This window comes from Brachycentrus maculatus, unplaced genomic scaffold (assembly GCF_059751285.1).
Source record: "Brachycentrus maculatus isolate JH-2025_06_01 unplaced genomic scaffold, ASM5975128v1 h1tg001584l, whole genome shotgun sequence".
Lineage (NCBI taxonomy): Eukaryota > Metazoa > Arthropoda > Insecta > Trichoptera > Brachycentridae > Brachycentrus > Brachycentrus maculatus.
In genome coordinates, this window is record NW_028282209.1 from 1 (window position 1) to 14,890 (window position 14,890).

At 35.6% G+C, this 14,890-nt stretch overlaps 1 protein-coding gene across 1 annotated transcript; it reads left to right on the forward strand.

Moving 5' to 3' along the window:
- Positions 1-136: 136 nt before the first annotated feature.
- LOC148298806 (venom dipeptidyl peptidase 4-like) lies at positions 137-14,652 on the forward strand (the record flags this gene model as incomplete). Its single annotated transcript, XM_088276633.1, has 9 exons — positions 137-258; positions 3,023-3,273; positions 4,590-5,085; positions 6,326-6,561; positions 7,968-8,088; positions 9,222-9,295; positions 10,150-10,310; positions 11,566-11,777; positions 13,519-14,652. Coding segments are annotated over 9 exons (1,817 nt in total), but the record flags the coding sequence as incomplete, so codon positions are not given.
- Between the last annotated feature and the right edge of the window lie 238 nt (positions 14,653-14,890).

Here is a 14,890-nt window from a genome sequence, read left to right on the forward strand (position 1 = left end):
CACCTTTTTCATGCTTGACAGAAAGCCTAGAAATACCGTGTTCGGGCAGTCTTATTTCCATTTGTTGGTGACCATTTTCTGCAGTGAAAATTCAACTCTTAAGTACTCAAAAGTCATTGTCTTCTGTGGTTTCCAGACAGCTATGTGATGTACACAGCTTGGGTGGCAGAACGACAGGTGGCAGTGCTGTTCCTCAACAGAATGCAGAACTACTCCATCATCAGCATCTGCAAAACGCCTCAATTCAATTGCCAAGATGTAAGTAAAGAATTAATTTTCCTTTTGTAATACATACAGTTTAGAATTCAGTTTCGGTCTACTGATTACTGGGCCTTTAGGCGGAATAATCAAAAGCCTGCAACCTTATTTTCTTTAAAGCCAGGTAATATTTAACGCAATTTTACTAAAAACACCATTTTTGTATAGAAAAATAAGTTTTTTGTTGTTTAGTTTTTTGTTTGTTTTGTTGTTTTTTGTAGTTGTTTGATAAAGACTTAGAAAGGAGAGTGAATGCTGGGAACAAAGTGAATGGTGCACTGAAATCAGTTATAGCAAATAAAAACCTATCAGCGGAAGCTAAACTGGCAGTGCACAACGGAGTCCTGGTTCCAACTCTAATGTATGGAAGTGAAACATGGAGTTGGCAAAAGAAGGATGAAAGTAGACTGAATGCAGTCGAAATGCGATCTCTCAGAAGAATGTGCGACAAATCGATGTATGATAGATGTACGAATAGTGAAATAAGGAAGGAATGCAAAGCTGAGATAAGCATTATCGATAAAATTAAGAAAGGTGTGTTGAGATGGTTTGGACATGTAGAACGAATGAGTGAGGAAAGAACGGTAAAACAAATTTATGAGGCGAATGTTAGCGGGAAAAGAAGCAGAGGAAGACCGAGAAAAACATGGTACGATCAGGTATGCCAAATACTTGAAAGTGGTCAGGTTAGGAGTCGTAACAATCGGCGGGTATGTATGAGGAGATGCTTGAACGTGGAAGAGGCAAAGAATGTTTGCAAGGACAGAGTGGTGTGGCGCTCTATTCTCTCTGCCTACCCCTGCGGGGAAGCGGCGTGATGGTTAGTTAGTTAGTTAGTTAGTTAAAATAAGTTTTTCTTCAAAATAAATATACGGTTTTGAAGAGAAAAGGGTTATCAAAAGATAAGGAGTTAAAAAAATTATAAAAAGCATTTATTTATTTTTGATTTTTTTATTTATTTTTTGTAAATAGTACAGTGAGTTTTTTTATAATTTCATTCATTTTCTAGACAGTTCTTTTTTACAATCTTAAAATTAACTACGCTATTCTCTTTAATAAAGAGACTAATCTCTTTTGCTTGGAGAGGGACTTACACTTATTATTTACTGCTTATGTTTGTGGCTTATATAATTGATTTGAATTATTATTTTTTATAAATTAAACACTTGAAATGAATTACCACTAAATGAGTTTAATTTATATATAACCAGATTTATATATTTTACCAGAAGATGAAAACGTCTGTAAGTTTTTGAAATAGTTGTATTTATAAATAAAACTCATTAAGTGTTTAATTTTTTTTAAATAATCAAAATATCATTCAACAAAGTTAATGCCGAATCAATAAATAATATGATTTTTATTTTTATTATTTTTCTCTTTTTGTACGTTTTTTTTCTTTGATTAATATATCGTAGGTGTACTGGCAAAAGACGTTAACTAGAAAATATGCAATTTTGACTTAATGATGCATATTTTCAAGTTTTCAACGTTCTATAAACTGGCAAAATACACTAAGTAGTTTGAAATGTCATATATCGCTCACTCCTTTCAAGAACGTCATAAATCAAAAATCGTCAATTTTCAGTTGTGCATGTTTTCGGAATGCCCAGAAAATGTACTATATCCCAGCAAAAGAGGCATATTTTTAACTTCATATTTACCCGCTACAGGGCAGAAAGCGTTATTTTAGCATTTTGAAGAAAAGGTATTGTATTATTATTTTTTTTAATTTACTAAATATTTTTCAAATGGAGAAAAAACCTTCAGGTTTACCTAAAAATATCTGTTACACAGTATAAAGTTCAGTAAGTGGCTTGATATTTATTTTTAATACATTGTACATATTATATTATTAAACTTTAAAAACGTTCTCCTGAAAAATCAAGTTGTTTGATTTATGACGTTCTTGAAAGGAGTGAGCGAATTGTTAAATTGTTTGTTTTTCTAGTTGCCTTTATTGTTTTTATTTTAAAACTTTTATTTTGGGGGTACACTTACCGGCACACAAACTGCCCGGGGCCCCTCTCTTGGCAGTCGTACTCCAGTGGAACGCCCTCCCGCTCCAGGTAGCCGCGCAGCGTCTTCTTGGGGTCATCCAGGTACAGCTCCTCGTTGGTGGACGAGGAGCTGTACCTCCTTCTCCTGAAAAATCAAGTTTTTTTATTTATGACGTTCTTGAAAGGAGTGAGCGATATATGTGGTTTTACAAGTATATTTAACTTTCTGTTTAATAGCGAGTGTTTTATTCAGGCTAAAAGATTCAAATAACAGGGATTATTTATCCATCAGGGATTTTAGAGTTAAATTTCTCTGTCAGTATACCCACGATATGTTGCTTATTACATTGACTATGATATAAAACTATAATAAGTTTTTAAAAACTCATTTATTAATATATTTGGCTTTTAATTTAAAGAACTCCATTTTAATTTATGTATGAAATGTTAAATCAAACACTGATTTTTTGACTCTACTAAGTTACTTTATTGTTGAAAAAACACATGAAAATCAATTTTGTGACAGTTGTTTTGCCTAGTTATGGCATGTTTGATTGACATTCATTTGAAAATGCCATAACTAGGCGAAACAATTGTCAAAAATCGACTTTTACATCTTTTTTCAACAATAAAATACAACTTAGTAGACTCAAAAAATTAGTGATTGATTTAACATTTAAATGATGAATAAAAAAAACTCACTCATGGCATCTTGAGTTTGTATATTTAAGAGTTCACGCTTAATGTCGTTGTTTCAATTCCAGATATACAGCGAGCGCGCCCAGTCCGGCATGTGGTCCACGCTGGGCGGGGAGCCGGCGCTGCGGCCGGGGCCCCCGTTCCTGTACTCGCGGCAGGGCCAGGGGCTGCTCACGCTGGCCTCGGTGCGCGACGGCGACGCGGGGGGCTACTGCCACGTCGTGCACGTGGGCGAGCAGGGCCGCAGCGCGCCCGTCACCATGGGCCGCTTCGAGGTCACCGCCCTCAAGGCCTGGGACGAGGACAACGGCTATGTGTACGTTCCATATCATAATTATAAGTCTGTCGTATACGTACGAATACATATATATCGTAGTCCTACAGGAGAAAGTGACCAACTTCCAAAATGTAAAATGCTCACGAGGGTCATTTAAGTCACTTTTGCTCAGCAAGAAAATAAACATCAATGCAGTTAGTCATTTTTAACAAGTCAATCTATTATACATCCAAGTTTAAAATCCTTTGGGATTTTTTCAGGGCAATATTAAGCTAAGTAAGATATCAAATAGTCCATGATCACGTTTTTTTTTATAAATGCACTTGGTCACGTTCTCCTAAATGACTATGATATATACATCTTATTCTTCCTGGCTTCATCATAACTTATGTCTTTGTAGACTGTTGGGGTCAGCTCTCTTCGTCCTCAAGTTGTAGGACCTTCAACGAATTTGTTTCCTCTGCCTCACTTTGCTTGCCCCGGAATCCCGCAAGCTGGCCCTGATACATTGTCGGTCTCTGGATCACCGAGAGTAGAATCACCCTCGCTGCCAGACAGGGTAGTGCATCTTAGCAATTGTTTGTATCCTGGACAACGTCACCTAGGCCATGCGTTCGAATCATGTTATCTTTCTGTGGCATCCATGAATTCTTTGGTCTTCCTCTAATTGTCTTTTGACGAAGATCCACGGCGATTACCTGGTTTACAATATGATCATGTTCTGTGCGTCTTACATATATGTACATACATATATTTATAAATAAAAACTAACTAACATCGTAGGGGTGGGGAGAGAGAATCAGACGCCACACCAATCTGTCTTTGCATACAATCTTCATCTTTTCCATATTTATGCATCTCCTCGTATATACCCTCCAACTCCTGTCCATGCCCAAGTATTTGAAATACTTTTTTTTTGTTGGTAATAGAAGCAAAGGAAGACCAGTTTTCCTCAGTCTTCCTCTGCTTCTATTACCAACCACATTCGCTTCATAAATTTATTTGACTATTTTTTCTTTACTTCTTATTTGATTTTCATATCCAAACCATCTCAAAACACCTTTCTTAATTTTATCAATAATGCTTATCTCACCTTTGCATTAATTCTATATTTCACCATTTGAACATCTGTCGTACATCGTTTTGCCGCACATTTGTCTTGAGGGATCGCATTTCAACTGCACTCAGTCTACTTTCACCCTTCTTAAGCCAAGTCTATGCTTTATTGCATTAGGGTTGGAACTAGGACTTATGTTCTCCCAGTTAAGATTGATAGGTTTTTACATGTGGTATAGTATCCAGATAAAACGCGGCTGGTAACACATTTTCATGGAATTATTTTCATTCCTTTTCAGATATTTCCTGGCAACACCCGAGAAAAAGCCTGGACAAAGACATCTCTACCGGATAAAGCTGCAGGCGACCAAACCTCCTGACGATGACGGATCCCGGACATACTACACCCAAGGAGAGAACCAAGGGACCAATCTGTGGTCCGACATGTCGACCATGCAGTGCCTCACCTGCCCAACCGAAGCCGGGCTCGCGCAGAACTTTGTCACCACAGTCGAAGACCAACCGGCTACCACCCAAGTCGAAGCAGACGAGGCCTTCTCAACCACTTCAGGAGAGATGTACGAAGACCTCAATGTGACAGACACGGTGGCCGCTTCGAGGGCTACCGAGGCGACACTCAAAGTGACTGCATCCATGAATGGTCCAGCAAAATCTTATGCTCATCTGAATGTAGCCGGGAAGAGAAATGGAGTCTTCTATCTCAATGAGAGTGTGCCGAACAACTGTCTCTATAACAACGTCATATTTAGCTCCAACAACCGATTTTACGTACAGGTACTCATTAAATAATCTATAATTTTTATTGATTAATATTTTATAGGAATGAAGTTAGAAATATGTAATATATGTATGATGGATGTTCGAATGACGTATGTAATAAGGAAAGAATCTCAATGAGAGTGTGACGAATAATAGCCTCTATAACAACTTCATATTTAGCTCCAACAACAGATTCTACGTACAGGTACTCATTAAATTAATCTTTGATTTACATTGATTTATATTTTATAGGAATATAGTGGGAAATATGTTAATATATGTATGATAGATGTTTGAACGGTGAAATAAGGAAAGAATGCAAAGGTAACCTTAATGAGAGCGTGCCTAACAACTGCCTGTATAACAACGTAATATTTAGCTCCAACAACTGATTCTACTTACAGGCACTAATCTATAATTCATATTCATTTATGTTTTATAGGAATATAGTAAGAAATATGTAAGAAAGAACGCAAGGATGAGATAAGCATTATTGATAAAATTAAGAAAGGTGTGTTGAGATGGTTTGGGCATGTGAAATGAATGAGTGAGGAAAGAATGGTAAAACAAATTTATGAGGCGAATGTAATTAAAAATGTAGAATGTAGGGAGACTGAGGAAAACTGGGCATGATCAATTATGTCAAATATTTTAATGTGGTCAGATTAGGAATGTGAATAATTGGCAGGTATGTATGAGGATATGCATGAATGCGGAAGAATCAAAGATTATTTGCACATTAAGACAGTGGTGTGGCGTATTTAAAAATCATAAAAACCTAGGTCTGGGCATTTCAAAGCCTATAACCAAAATAGGTGAAAAAATAAACCTCAAAAACTCTCACCTATGGTCAGAAAAGGAAAGCTATTCACTTTACAAAATTCTAGTTTTCTACAGATGGCAGTCCTATCTGTCAGTTCCGACTGAGATATGATAGCGGTTATTGAGACAAAAAATATCTTTATAAATATACCTTAATTTATATAGATATTTTTTTGAAAAACACTACTGACTTTCATTATTCTTCTGGCTACATCCCAACTTATCATCTTTGTAAACTGCTGTAGTCAGCTCTCCTCATCCTCAGGTTGTAGGTCCTTCTGCCATGGACAAAGTCACCTAGGCCATGTCTTCGAACCATGTTTCTCTTTGCAGCATCCATGAATTTTTCGATCTCCCTCTAGATATCTTTCATTCTGTCAAATCTTATTTTGCCTAATTGTTCTTCTCCCAAATGTGTGTTCTTGTCCACCAGGAATGTCTGGGGCCAGAAGCACCGTCTGTATATCTGGCAGAGACGCTGACCAACTCGAGGGTCGGGATTCTTCATCCAGGGGGCTTGCTGAGGGAGCGCGTGGCGGCCCTGGCGGCTCCGCAGCTGCGCTCCTTCCAAGTGGAGGTACTGCACGGCTACCACGCCCAGGTCCGCCTGTACCTGCCCCCCGGGCTGAGGGAGTATGAGGAGATGCCGTTCCCACTCATATTGCAAGTGTAAGTCACACTTAATTTTATCCTTTCAACTTTAAGATTTCCCTTCAAGAGACTTAAATATATATATATATATATATATATATATATATATATATATATATATATATATATATATATATATATATATATATATATATATATATATATATATATATATCGTAGTCGTACAGGAGAAAGTGACCAACTACCAAAACGTAAAATGTTCAGGAGGGTAGGTAAAATGGGAGGTAAAATGTTCATTTAAGTCACTTTTGCTTGGCAAGAAAATAAACATCAATGCAGTTAGTCATTTTTACCAATTCAATATATTATACTTCCAAGTTTAAAATCCTTTGGGATTTTTTCAGGGCAATATTAAGCTAGTAAGATATCAAATAGTCAATGATCACGTTTTACTAAAACAATGCACTTGGTCACTTTCTCCTGTATGACTACGATATATTCTTCTTTTTCAAACCCTCCATGGAGCACTGCATCATATAAACGCTGTGTTATCTTGATCGTCAACACAAGAAGGAAAGGTGATTACCCCTTGGCTTCAGGCACTATTGTCCAGGCAAGGGCGGGAATTCCATATAGGCAGTAAAGCAGTGCCTATCTTAACTTACCCGCGTGGCATAAAAATGTAACCAGTACCTGCCTTAACTTACTAATTAGTACCTAGCTTACCTTACTACCTGCCTTTACTGCCTACCCGTATTAATTCCAATTGAATAAATAATATAATAAAAAAATCACTTATTTATTTGACTGGGAATCAAACCCAAGACCCCCAGTATGGTAGTCGAACGTTCTCAACACAACATTAAGGAGGCGGACATACTAGCAGTCTACAACTTACGAGAATGGATTGCAACTCCAAGTTCAGACATTTCTGCTATTCTCATTGTTCCTTCATTTTATTTCCCATATAACAGTTTTATTTACATTTTTGACATCTCTGTAGATGAAGAAGAATATGGATGTCTGGGTATTTACAGGGCTTGCCATAATTAAGTGACTACTTTACACACATGTAAAATTCACTATTCTACCCATGATTGAAAACCACACTACTCAAAATTGTGGAACTGATACACATGTATGTATATGATATGAACAATTTCATGACGTTCAATGATCGAGTTCACAGCGACCATCTATGATTGGATGTAGAAAGCTTTTATTAAGCTGAGACCCTTTTATTGGTATGCAAGATCCGAACCTGGATACACCAAATTGATCCTACTCCTACCATAAATAAGATAGATATGTAGAAATTCTCTTGGAAAATTTGTTATTTTTACTGATTTTCTTCACACCCCAAACCCATTCATTAATTCAATCAATGTTTCCAATGATGTTAAATGCTTTTTTAGTAATGGTTGTTTTGTTACTGATACAATGATATTTAATTGTTCTTCCAGTGATGCATCTCCAGGATCTCAACTAGTCTCTGAAAAATTCCAAGTAGACTGGGCTTGGTATCTCTCCAGCACTAAGAACTTCATAGTGGCACAGATAGATGGCAGGGGATCAGGTTTCCAGGTATAAACAACAGAAATGACATTAATATCACATCTTAAATGTATGTAGAAATCATTAAATACTGTTGGACACTTAGAAAATAAGAGTCTAATATACAATGCATTGACTCCCAAACTGGAACTGGGCAGGTCATGTGGCACGTATGTCTGGAGATAGATGGATGAAAATGGTGGTTGACTGGAGGCTTAGAACAAGATCAGTGCTCACATATCGCTCACTCCTTTCAAGAACGTCATAAATCAAAAAACGTCAATTTTCAGTTGTTCATGTTTTCGGAATGCCCAGAAAATGTACTATATCCCAGCAAAAGCAGCATATTTTTATCTTAATATTTATCCGCTACAGGGCAGAAAGTGTTGTTTTTGCATTTTGAAAAAAAGGTATTGTTTAATAAATTTTTTAAATTTACTAAATATTTTTCAAATGGAGAACAAACCTTAAGGTTTTAGCTAAAAAGATCTGTTGCACAGTAAAAAGTTCAATAAGTGGCTTTATATTTATTTTTAATACATTGTATTATATTTTTAAACTTTAAAAACGTTTTCCTGAATAATCAAGCTTTTTAATTTATGACGTTCTTGAAAGGAGTGAGCGATATGGATTCGAGAAATATACCCTAACAAAGTGAATTATATATAAATTCCGCGTAACACAAAGAGCACTGGATAGAAGGATGCTAAACATATCCCTTGGGGACCAAAAACCAAATGTTTGGATAAGGGAAAAGCCCAAGGTCACAGATGTGGCTCAAAGTGATAAGATGTGGATAACCGTGTTTCAAATTTACTGAAATTTTACACCACCCAGCTCGACTGTAACATTTAATTTATTGTTTACTAGCTGCACCCGGGCTCAGTCTGGTTAAATAGAAAAGAAAGAAAAGAGAAAGCACACATCTCTCTAATGTTTCATTTCACAATGCTTATGAAACACAAAGCTTATTCAAATAATTATTACAAATGTTGATTCTACTTAAGTATTATTAGTATCCTTCACAAAACTGACTTAACGGCGCCATCTTAGTTTTTCTCTATCGCACACTTTTTTGTCATTGGAATACTTTTTAAATTAAACAATTAAAAGAATTTTTTTTTCTTCATATTTTTATGTTTTTTTATCTTTGACTATTCTAGGGAGACAACATGAGGAAAGAAATCTATCACCGACTTGGAACTGTTGAAGTTGAAGACCAAATAGCTGTTTTAACGTAAGTACGAATTTTATCTCACCACTAGCTGTACCCGGCTATGTGTTGCTGTAGCTCAGTCTGGTTAAATGGAAAAGAAACAAAATACAACGCACATATTTTTAATATTTTTATTCACAGTACTTGTGAGGCGTAGAAATATTTAAAATCCATGAAATAACAATGCAACTGAAAACAAATAAAAATACCAAGTGACAGCAGTTGTCAAGAAGCACGCTCTCCACCATGAGCAATGATTAGTGTTGCGTGTGTTGATGTTACGTTCAACGGATAGCGCTGCCATTGCGGTAAAAAAAACTATTTTTAAAAACGGCAGATTTTTACTTGTCGTAGGTATATATCAAAACACATACGTAATGGAATGCAACGCAGGCAAAATTTCATAGCAATTAAGATTTCAGAATTTAAACAAACTGACATTTGTATTTTTATTTATACAGATATATAAAAACATGCGTATTAATAAAATTTCAAAATAATCAGTGAATAAATTTTGAAGGTTTAACCCATTGTTGTCGGGCGGATTTCTCATCAACCCCGACCCTAATTATACTCGGACAGTCTGCCGCCCAACCCTCAGTATACTAATCACAAGTAACCGCAAACCCAATTTCGATCTGTATAATATTTTTGGCGCCTCTCGCGCTCTACCGAAAGTAATAAAATAGAACGCTTATAAGTGTCTCCCGCATTCTACCAACAGTATTAAAAGACCCTTTTAAGCGTTTCCTGCAAACAATGAATTAAAATTCTGAACAAATAAACATTCACATTTTTATTTATGTATTCCAAGATTAGTATTTTAAGAAAACATGAAATAGAAGAGAAAGTGTAATTTCTCTCTCTGTTTGCAGATATCTTCGTGACAACTTGAAGATTGTTGATGCAGGAAAGATTTGCGTATGGGGCTCAGGATACGGGGGACACGTGGCAGGAATGATGACATCGCAAGACTCTGTGAACCTAACCAAATGTTCTGTAGCCCTGGCTCCCATTGTGACATGGGCTTACCATAGTAAGTTTCTCTAGAAAAAACCATAAAAAATGCTCTTATGGTGGGGACTGACCGGAGCCATTTCGTCTTAATATAACATGTTACGATGCGAGCATTCGTATAGTTAGTACAGCAAGCCAAGCGCTCCATCCATAGTCGGAGCGCTCGCCGCGAGCGACGTTACGACGGTATGTTACGACAAAATGCAAATGAAATCAGTCTCCACCTTTAAAATATTATGTGCAATGAGCTAAACTAATGAATGTTTATATTTAATTTGTATGCAATAAATTAAACACAAACTTTGATTTTAACCATTTCAAAATGACTGTCATCTGTCTAAAATGTGGATTTTGTTTACATTCCTATCATTAATTGATATTTTATAAGTAAATTCTGCCATCAAATAATGAAATTTCGTTGCATAAATATTAGATAATATTTCTTAAAAGCAAAGTTGTGTATTGACAAGGATGCCAACAAGGTATACGCAGTCAATAACGCACGGCTAAAATAGGATGGCAACGTTTTGTTGGCAGTGGTTAAAGTGTTAATCATCAAGTTACAACACATCAATGATCTGATATAATAGTATATATATTAGGTAATCCGGGTCGCTATAGGATCTAGCTGACTTACAGAACTAACTTATTACTAATCCCTTTCACTGCTTACACCGGGCCACTTATAGAAAATTTAGTGGTGGTTTTACAAACTTGTATTTATTTAGATTGGCAGTGACAGGTATATTGAAAGCTTTTAAATGTAAATTCACAGTAAAATCGGGAAACAATTTTGTTTCACATTTTCTCTAAATTTTGCAACTTGGTTCATAAAACAAAATATAAAAAAAATTGTTTTGTAAGAGAATGTCTGTCAGGAAGTCTAGATGCTTCTGTATCAGATCAAGGATAGCTTTAACACTTTGCATGCCTACTACATGGATCCGTGTATCATGCGTCTAGCGCATGGTGCCCACTACATGGATTCATGATCGCCCACATCAACATACAAACGTGTCAGTCTATTGCATGCTCTGCTGGCGAGAGTTGGATACACGGATCTGTGTGAAAGGTATAAATGGGCAAATATATTTTTAAAAAGATTTAAATTGGTAATAAAGACACTTATTACTACTGGAAACAAAAAAAAACTCGCGTTGAAATAGCTTTTCTTTTAAGGCACTGAACATGTTTAATATATATCCGGTAACAGACAAAGTCTTAGTCCAGACAAAGGTCAGAACTTTTGAGGTAATTTTTAATTATCTTCCCAGACACATTCTTCACGGAGCGCTACCTGGGGTCGGGCACCCCTTCGGGAAACTACCGAGGGTACGAGGCGGCCGATCTCACACGGCGTGCGGGGAACCTGGCCGGCCGGTCCGTGCTGCTGGCCACCGCACTGGCCGATGTCACGGCCCCCGCACAGCACTCTCTCGCTCTGGCCAGGGCGCTTGTACGGCAGGGGGTCATGTTCAGGCATCAGGTAGATCATTGTCCCGCCGCGTGTGTGCCACAGCACAATGGTGTACGTGGTGATTAGTTGGTGTGCCGCAGAAAAAATTCTAGTTTATTGAAAATAACACAATTGCTCCAAATTTTGATTGCCTGTTCTCTCTTAAGTAGGCTCACATTTTGCATTCAACATAATACGTCAAATATGTTACCATAATATGGTAAATATGCACCTGTGAAATTTCTTACTTTGGTAGGTGTACCTACCTTGAATGGAAAATGTTTGCGGAACACTGAGGTAGTTCCTTTTGTGCAGCATATAAAACGCAGACTTTTGTGATGACTGCCAACTTCTTAGTGCTCTTTCTAGTTTAATGGAGTCTTCAGATGAGATATTTATAATTTATTATATATTTATTATTATTAAACCAGTTATTCTTAATCTCCTGTTAAATTTGAAATCAAAACTGCAAACAGAGGGATTGAATTAAATAATGACTACAACATTTTGAGTGTGTCCAAATACTTGTTCACAAAATTATCTCCAATTATTTTTCATATTATTTTTTGACATCTCAACACAGATGTAGAAGAATATGGAAGTCTGGGCATTTACGGGGGTAGAATTGGTGAATGTTATACGTGTGTAAAGTTATCACATAAACCAGCCTATGACGGTCGTAAGCCCCATAAATGCCCAGACTTCCATATTCTTCTTCATCTTTGATCAAATGTCAAAAAATAATATGAAATAATGAATTTTTAAAAGAAGTCATTATTTAATTCAATCCCCTGTTTTTGCAGTTTTGATTTAAAATCAATCAGGAGATTAAGAATTACTGCCATTTTATTATTGTCAAATTATAAATAAAACACTTGTTTGTTACCATTTGAGTATTATATTTTTACAACTTGTTTCGGAAGCTACAAATGCTTTTATCTACGGGTTTAAATATAAACTCAATTCATATTCAAACCCTTAGATGGAAGTATTTGTAGCTTCCAAAACTAGTCATAAAAGTATTATATATAAAAAAAAATAAAACCCCTATCCGCACCCCAATGATGCATAGGGCACTGCGTCATATAAACGCAGTGTTATGTTGATCGTTTACACATGAATGAAAGGTGATCAGCCCTCCGCTTCAGGTACCAGTCCAGGGTAATATTGAATAAATATTAGAGTGAAAAAATCACTTGTATTTATTTAACCCCCCCCCCCTGGGAATCAAACTCGAGACCTCCAGAACGGTAGCCGAGCGTGCTGACCATTACACTACGGAGGCGGACATAAAATATTATACCCAAGTGGTAAAAAACGAGTGTTTTATTTACAATTTAATCATGTCTTACTACAAAGTGAACTCCGAAACAACAAATAACATTTTTACTTATTTATTTTATTACAAAAATGTTAACAATATTAGTATATAACCACTCAACGAGATTTTTATGTCTACCGGTTTCGAGACGTCCCCATCTCTTCCTCAGGACATTCACTACCACAGTATGCAAACACTACTACCCTTCACTACCATAGCACTATTTACACACTAAAAACTACACAAAATGTTTAACACATGCGATTTTTGGTCGACCCGAAGACCAACACGCACTAAAGGTTTCAGCACAAACATGCGTTACGAGCCGAGGTTAAACATGTGAGCCGAGGTCAAAGTGCAAGTAAAAATGACTAACCACAATGTAAATGCTTTAAATATCAATAATATTGAGAATAAAATAACATTATTATTGTTTATTTATTTTTCCAGGTTTATCCCGATGAAGATCATGAATTCAGCGGCAGCCAACTCCATCTTTATAAAAATATTGAAGCCTTCTTCGACGACTGTTTTGGACCTCTAGACTTGAATGATTGGGATCTTGGAACAAGCTTTTTCACATTCAAACAGTGAGCCTCTACAACGATATGTCACTGTCTTAAAAAACAATATAATAACACAGTGTATCCAAGTTCTTTTAGCGGCAACACATATGGAATTTCACAAGTTTGAACTGTGTTTGAAAATCAAATACATGAATTGATTTGGTCAAAGATCAACTCACTTGATTTTCATTCATTAGAATCTGACAGCAATATCATTTTATCAACTAGTTTGCTGCCAACGTTTTTTGTAATATAAAGATTTTTTTTGAAATAACAGCATAATTGATGTTTATTATTTTGTTGATATGGAAAATTTAACTCTGGATGTTACAACCAAGTATTTAAAAAAAACTGTTGAATGTTTAATTGTTATGCAATGTTAGGGACACTAAAAAAATCAAGATGGAGGAATTTAAAACCTTCCGAGATCTGAAACTATGAAAAATTGCGAGTGTTTTAACTGTGTATCATAGAATAAGTACTTAAATAAAATTATTAAAGATTGTCAAGTGGATTCGAATATAGAACTACTTCAAATCCATGTCATTTGGGGGGAAAAGTTCTGAATGAAAAATACTGCTGGTACTTACTTAAAAATTTTTTTGAAAGAATTAGTGAATATTGAACAGCAAATCCAAATGTTTAAATGAATTATTTGGAGGACAGATATGAAAAATACATCACAGACACCCAAACCAATTAAAAATAAATATTCTTTATTCACTTTATAAAATAAAACAACATTGTTATAACCTCTTTTTATTGGTACACTTTTTCCAACCGGTTTCGACAAGAACCTTGTCATCCTCAGGGTTCATGTACAAATTCTAAAACATTGAAATACTCATAGTTAGGTTATAATTAACTACCCTTCCCTTACGATACCAAAAACTTCCATGCACTCCGTACACCATATGAAAATATGATTTAAAAAAATCTCTCCAGATGAAAAACTCCAGATGACAACTTGTGAGCTACATATGGAGCCATCCAAAAACAGTATGAAGCTGTGAATGTAAAAAAGTGGTTAAAACAAAGTTGTTTTATTTGATTGTGCTAAAAAAATAATAATAAAAAAATTAGTTGAAAACAAAATCTCAATGTATTATACCTTGATATAATTTATATTAATACTTGATGTTAACAATATAAATGGAAATATGTATTTTTGTGAAATCTTCTAGAACAAAAATATATTAATGTAGCAAAAGTTTATTAAATTTATGTAAATAATATTACTGTAATATATTTCATGA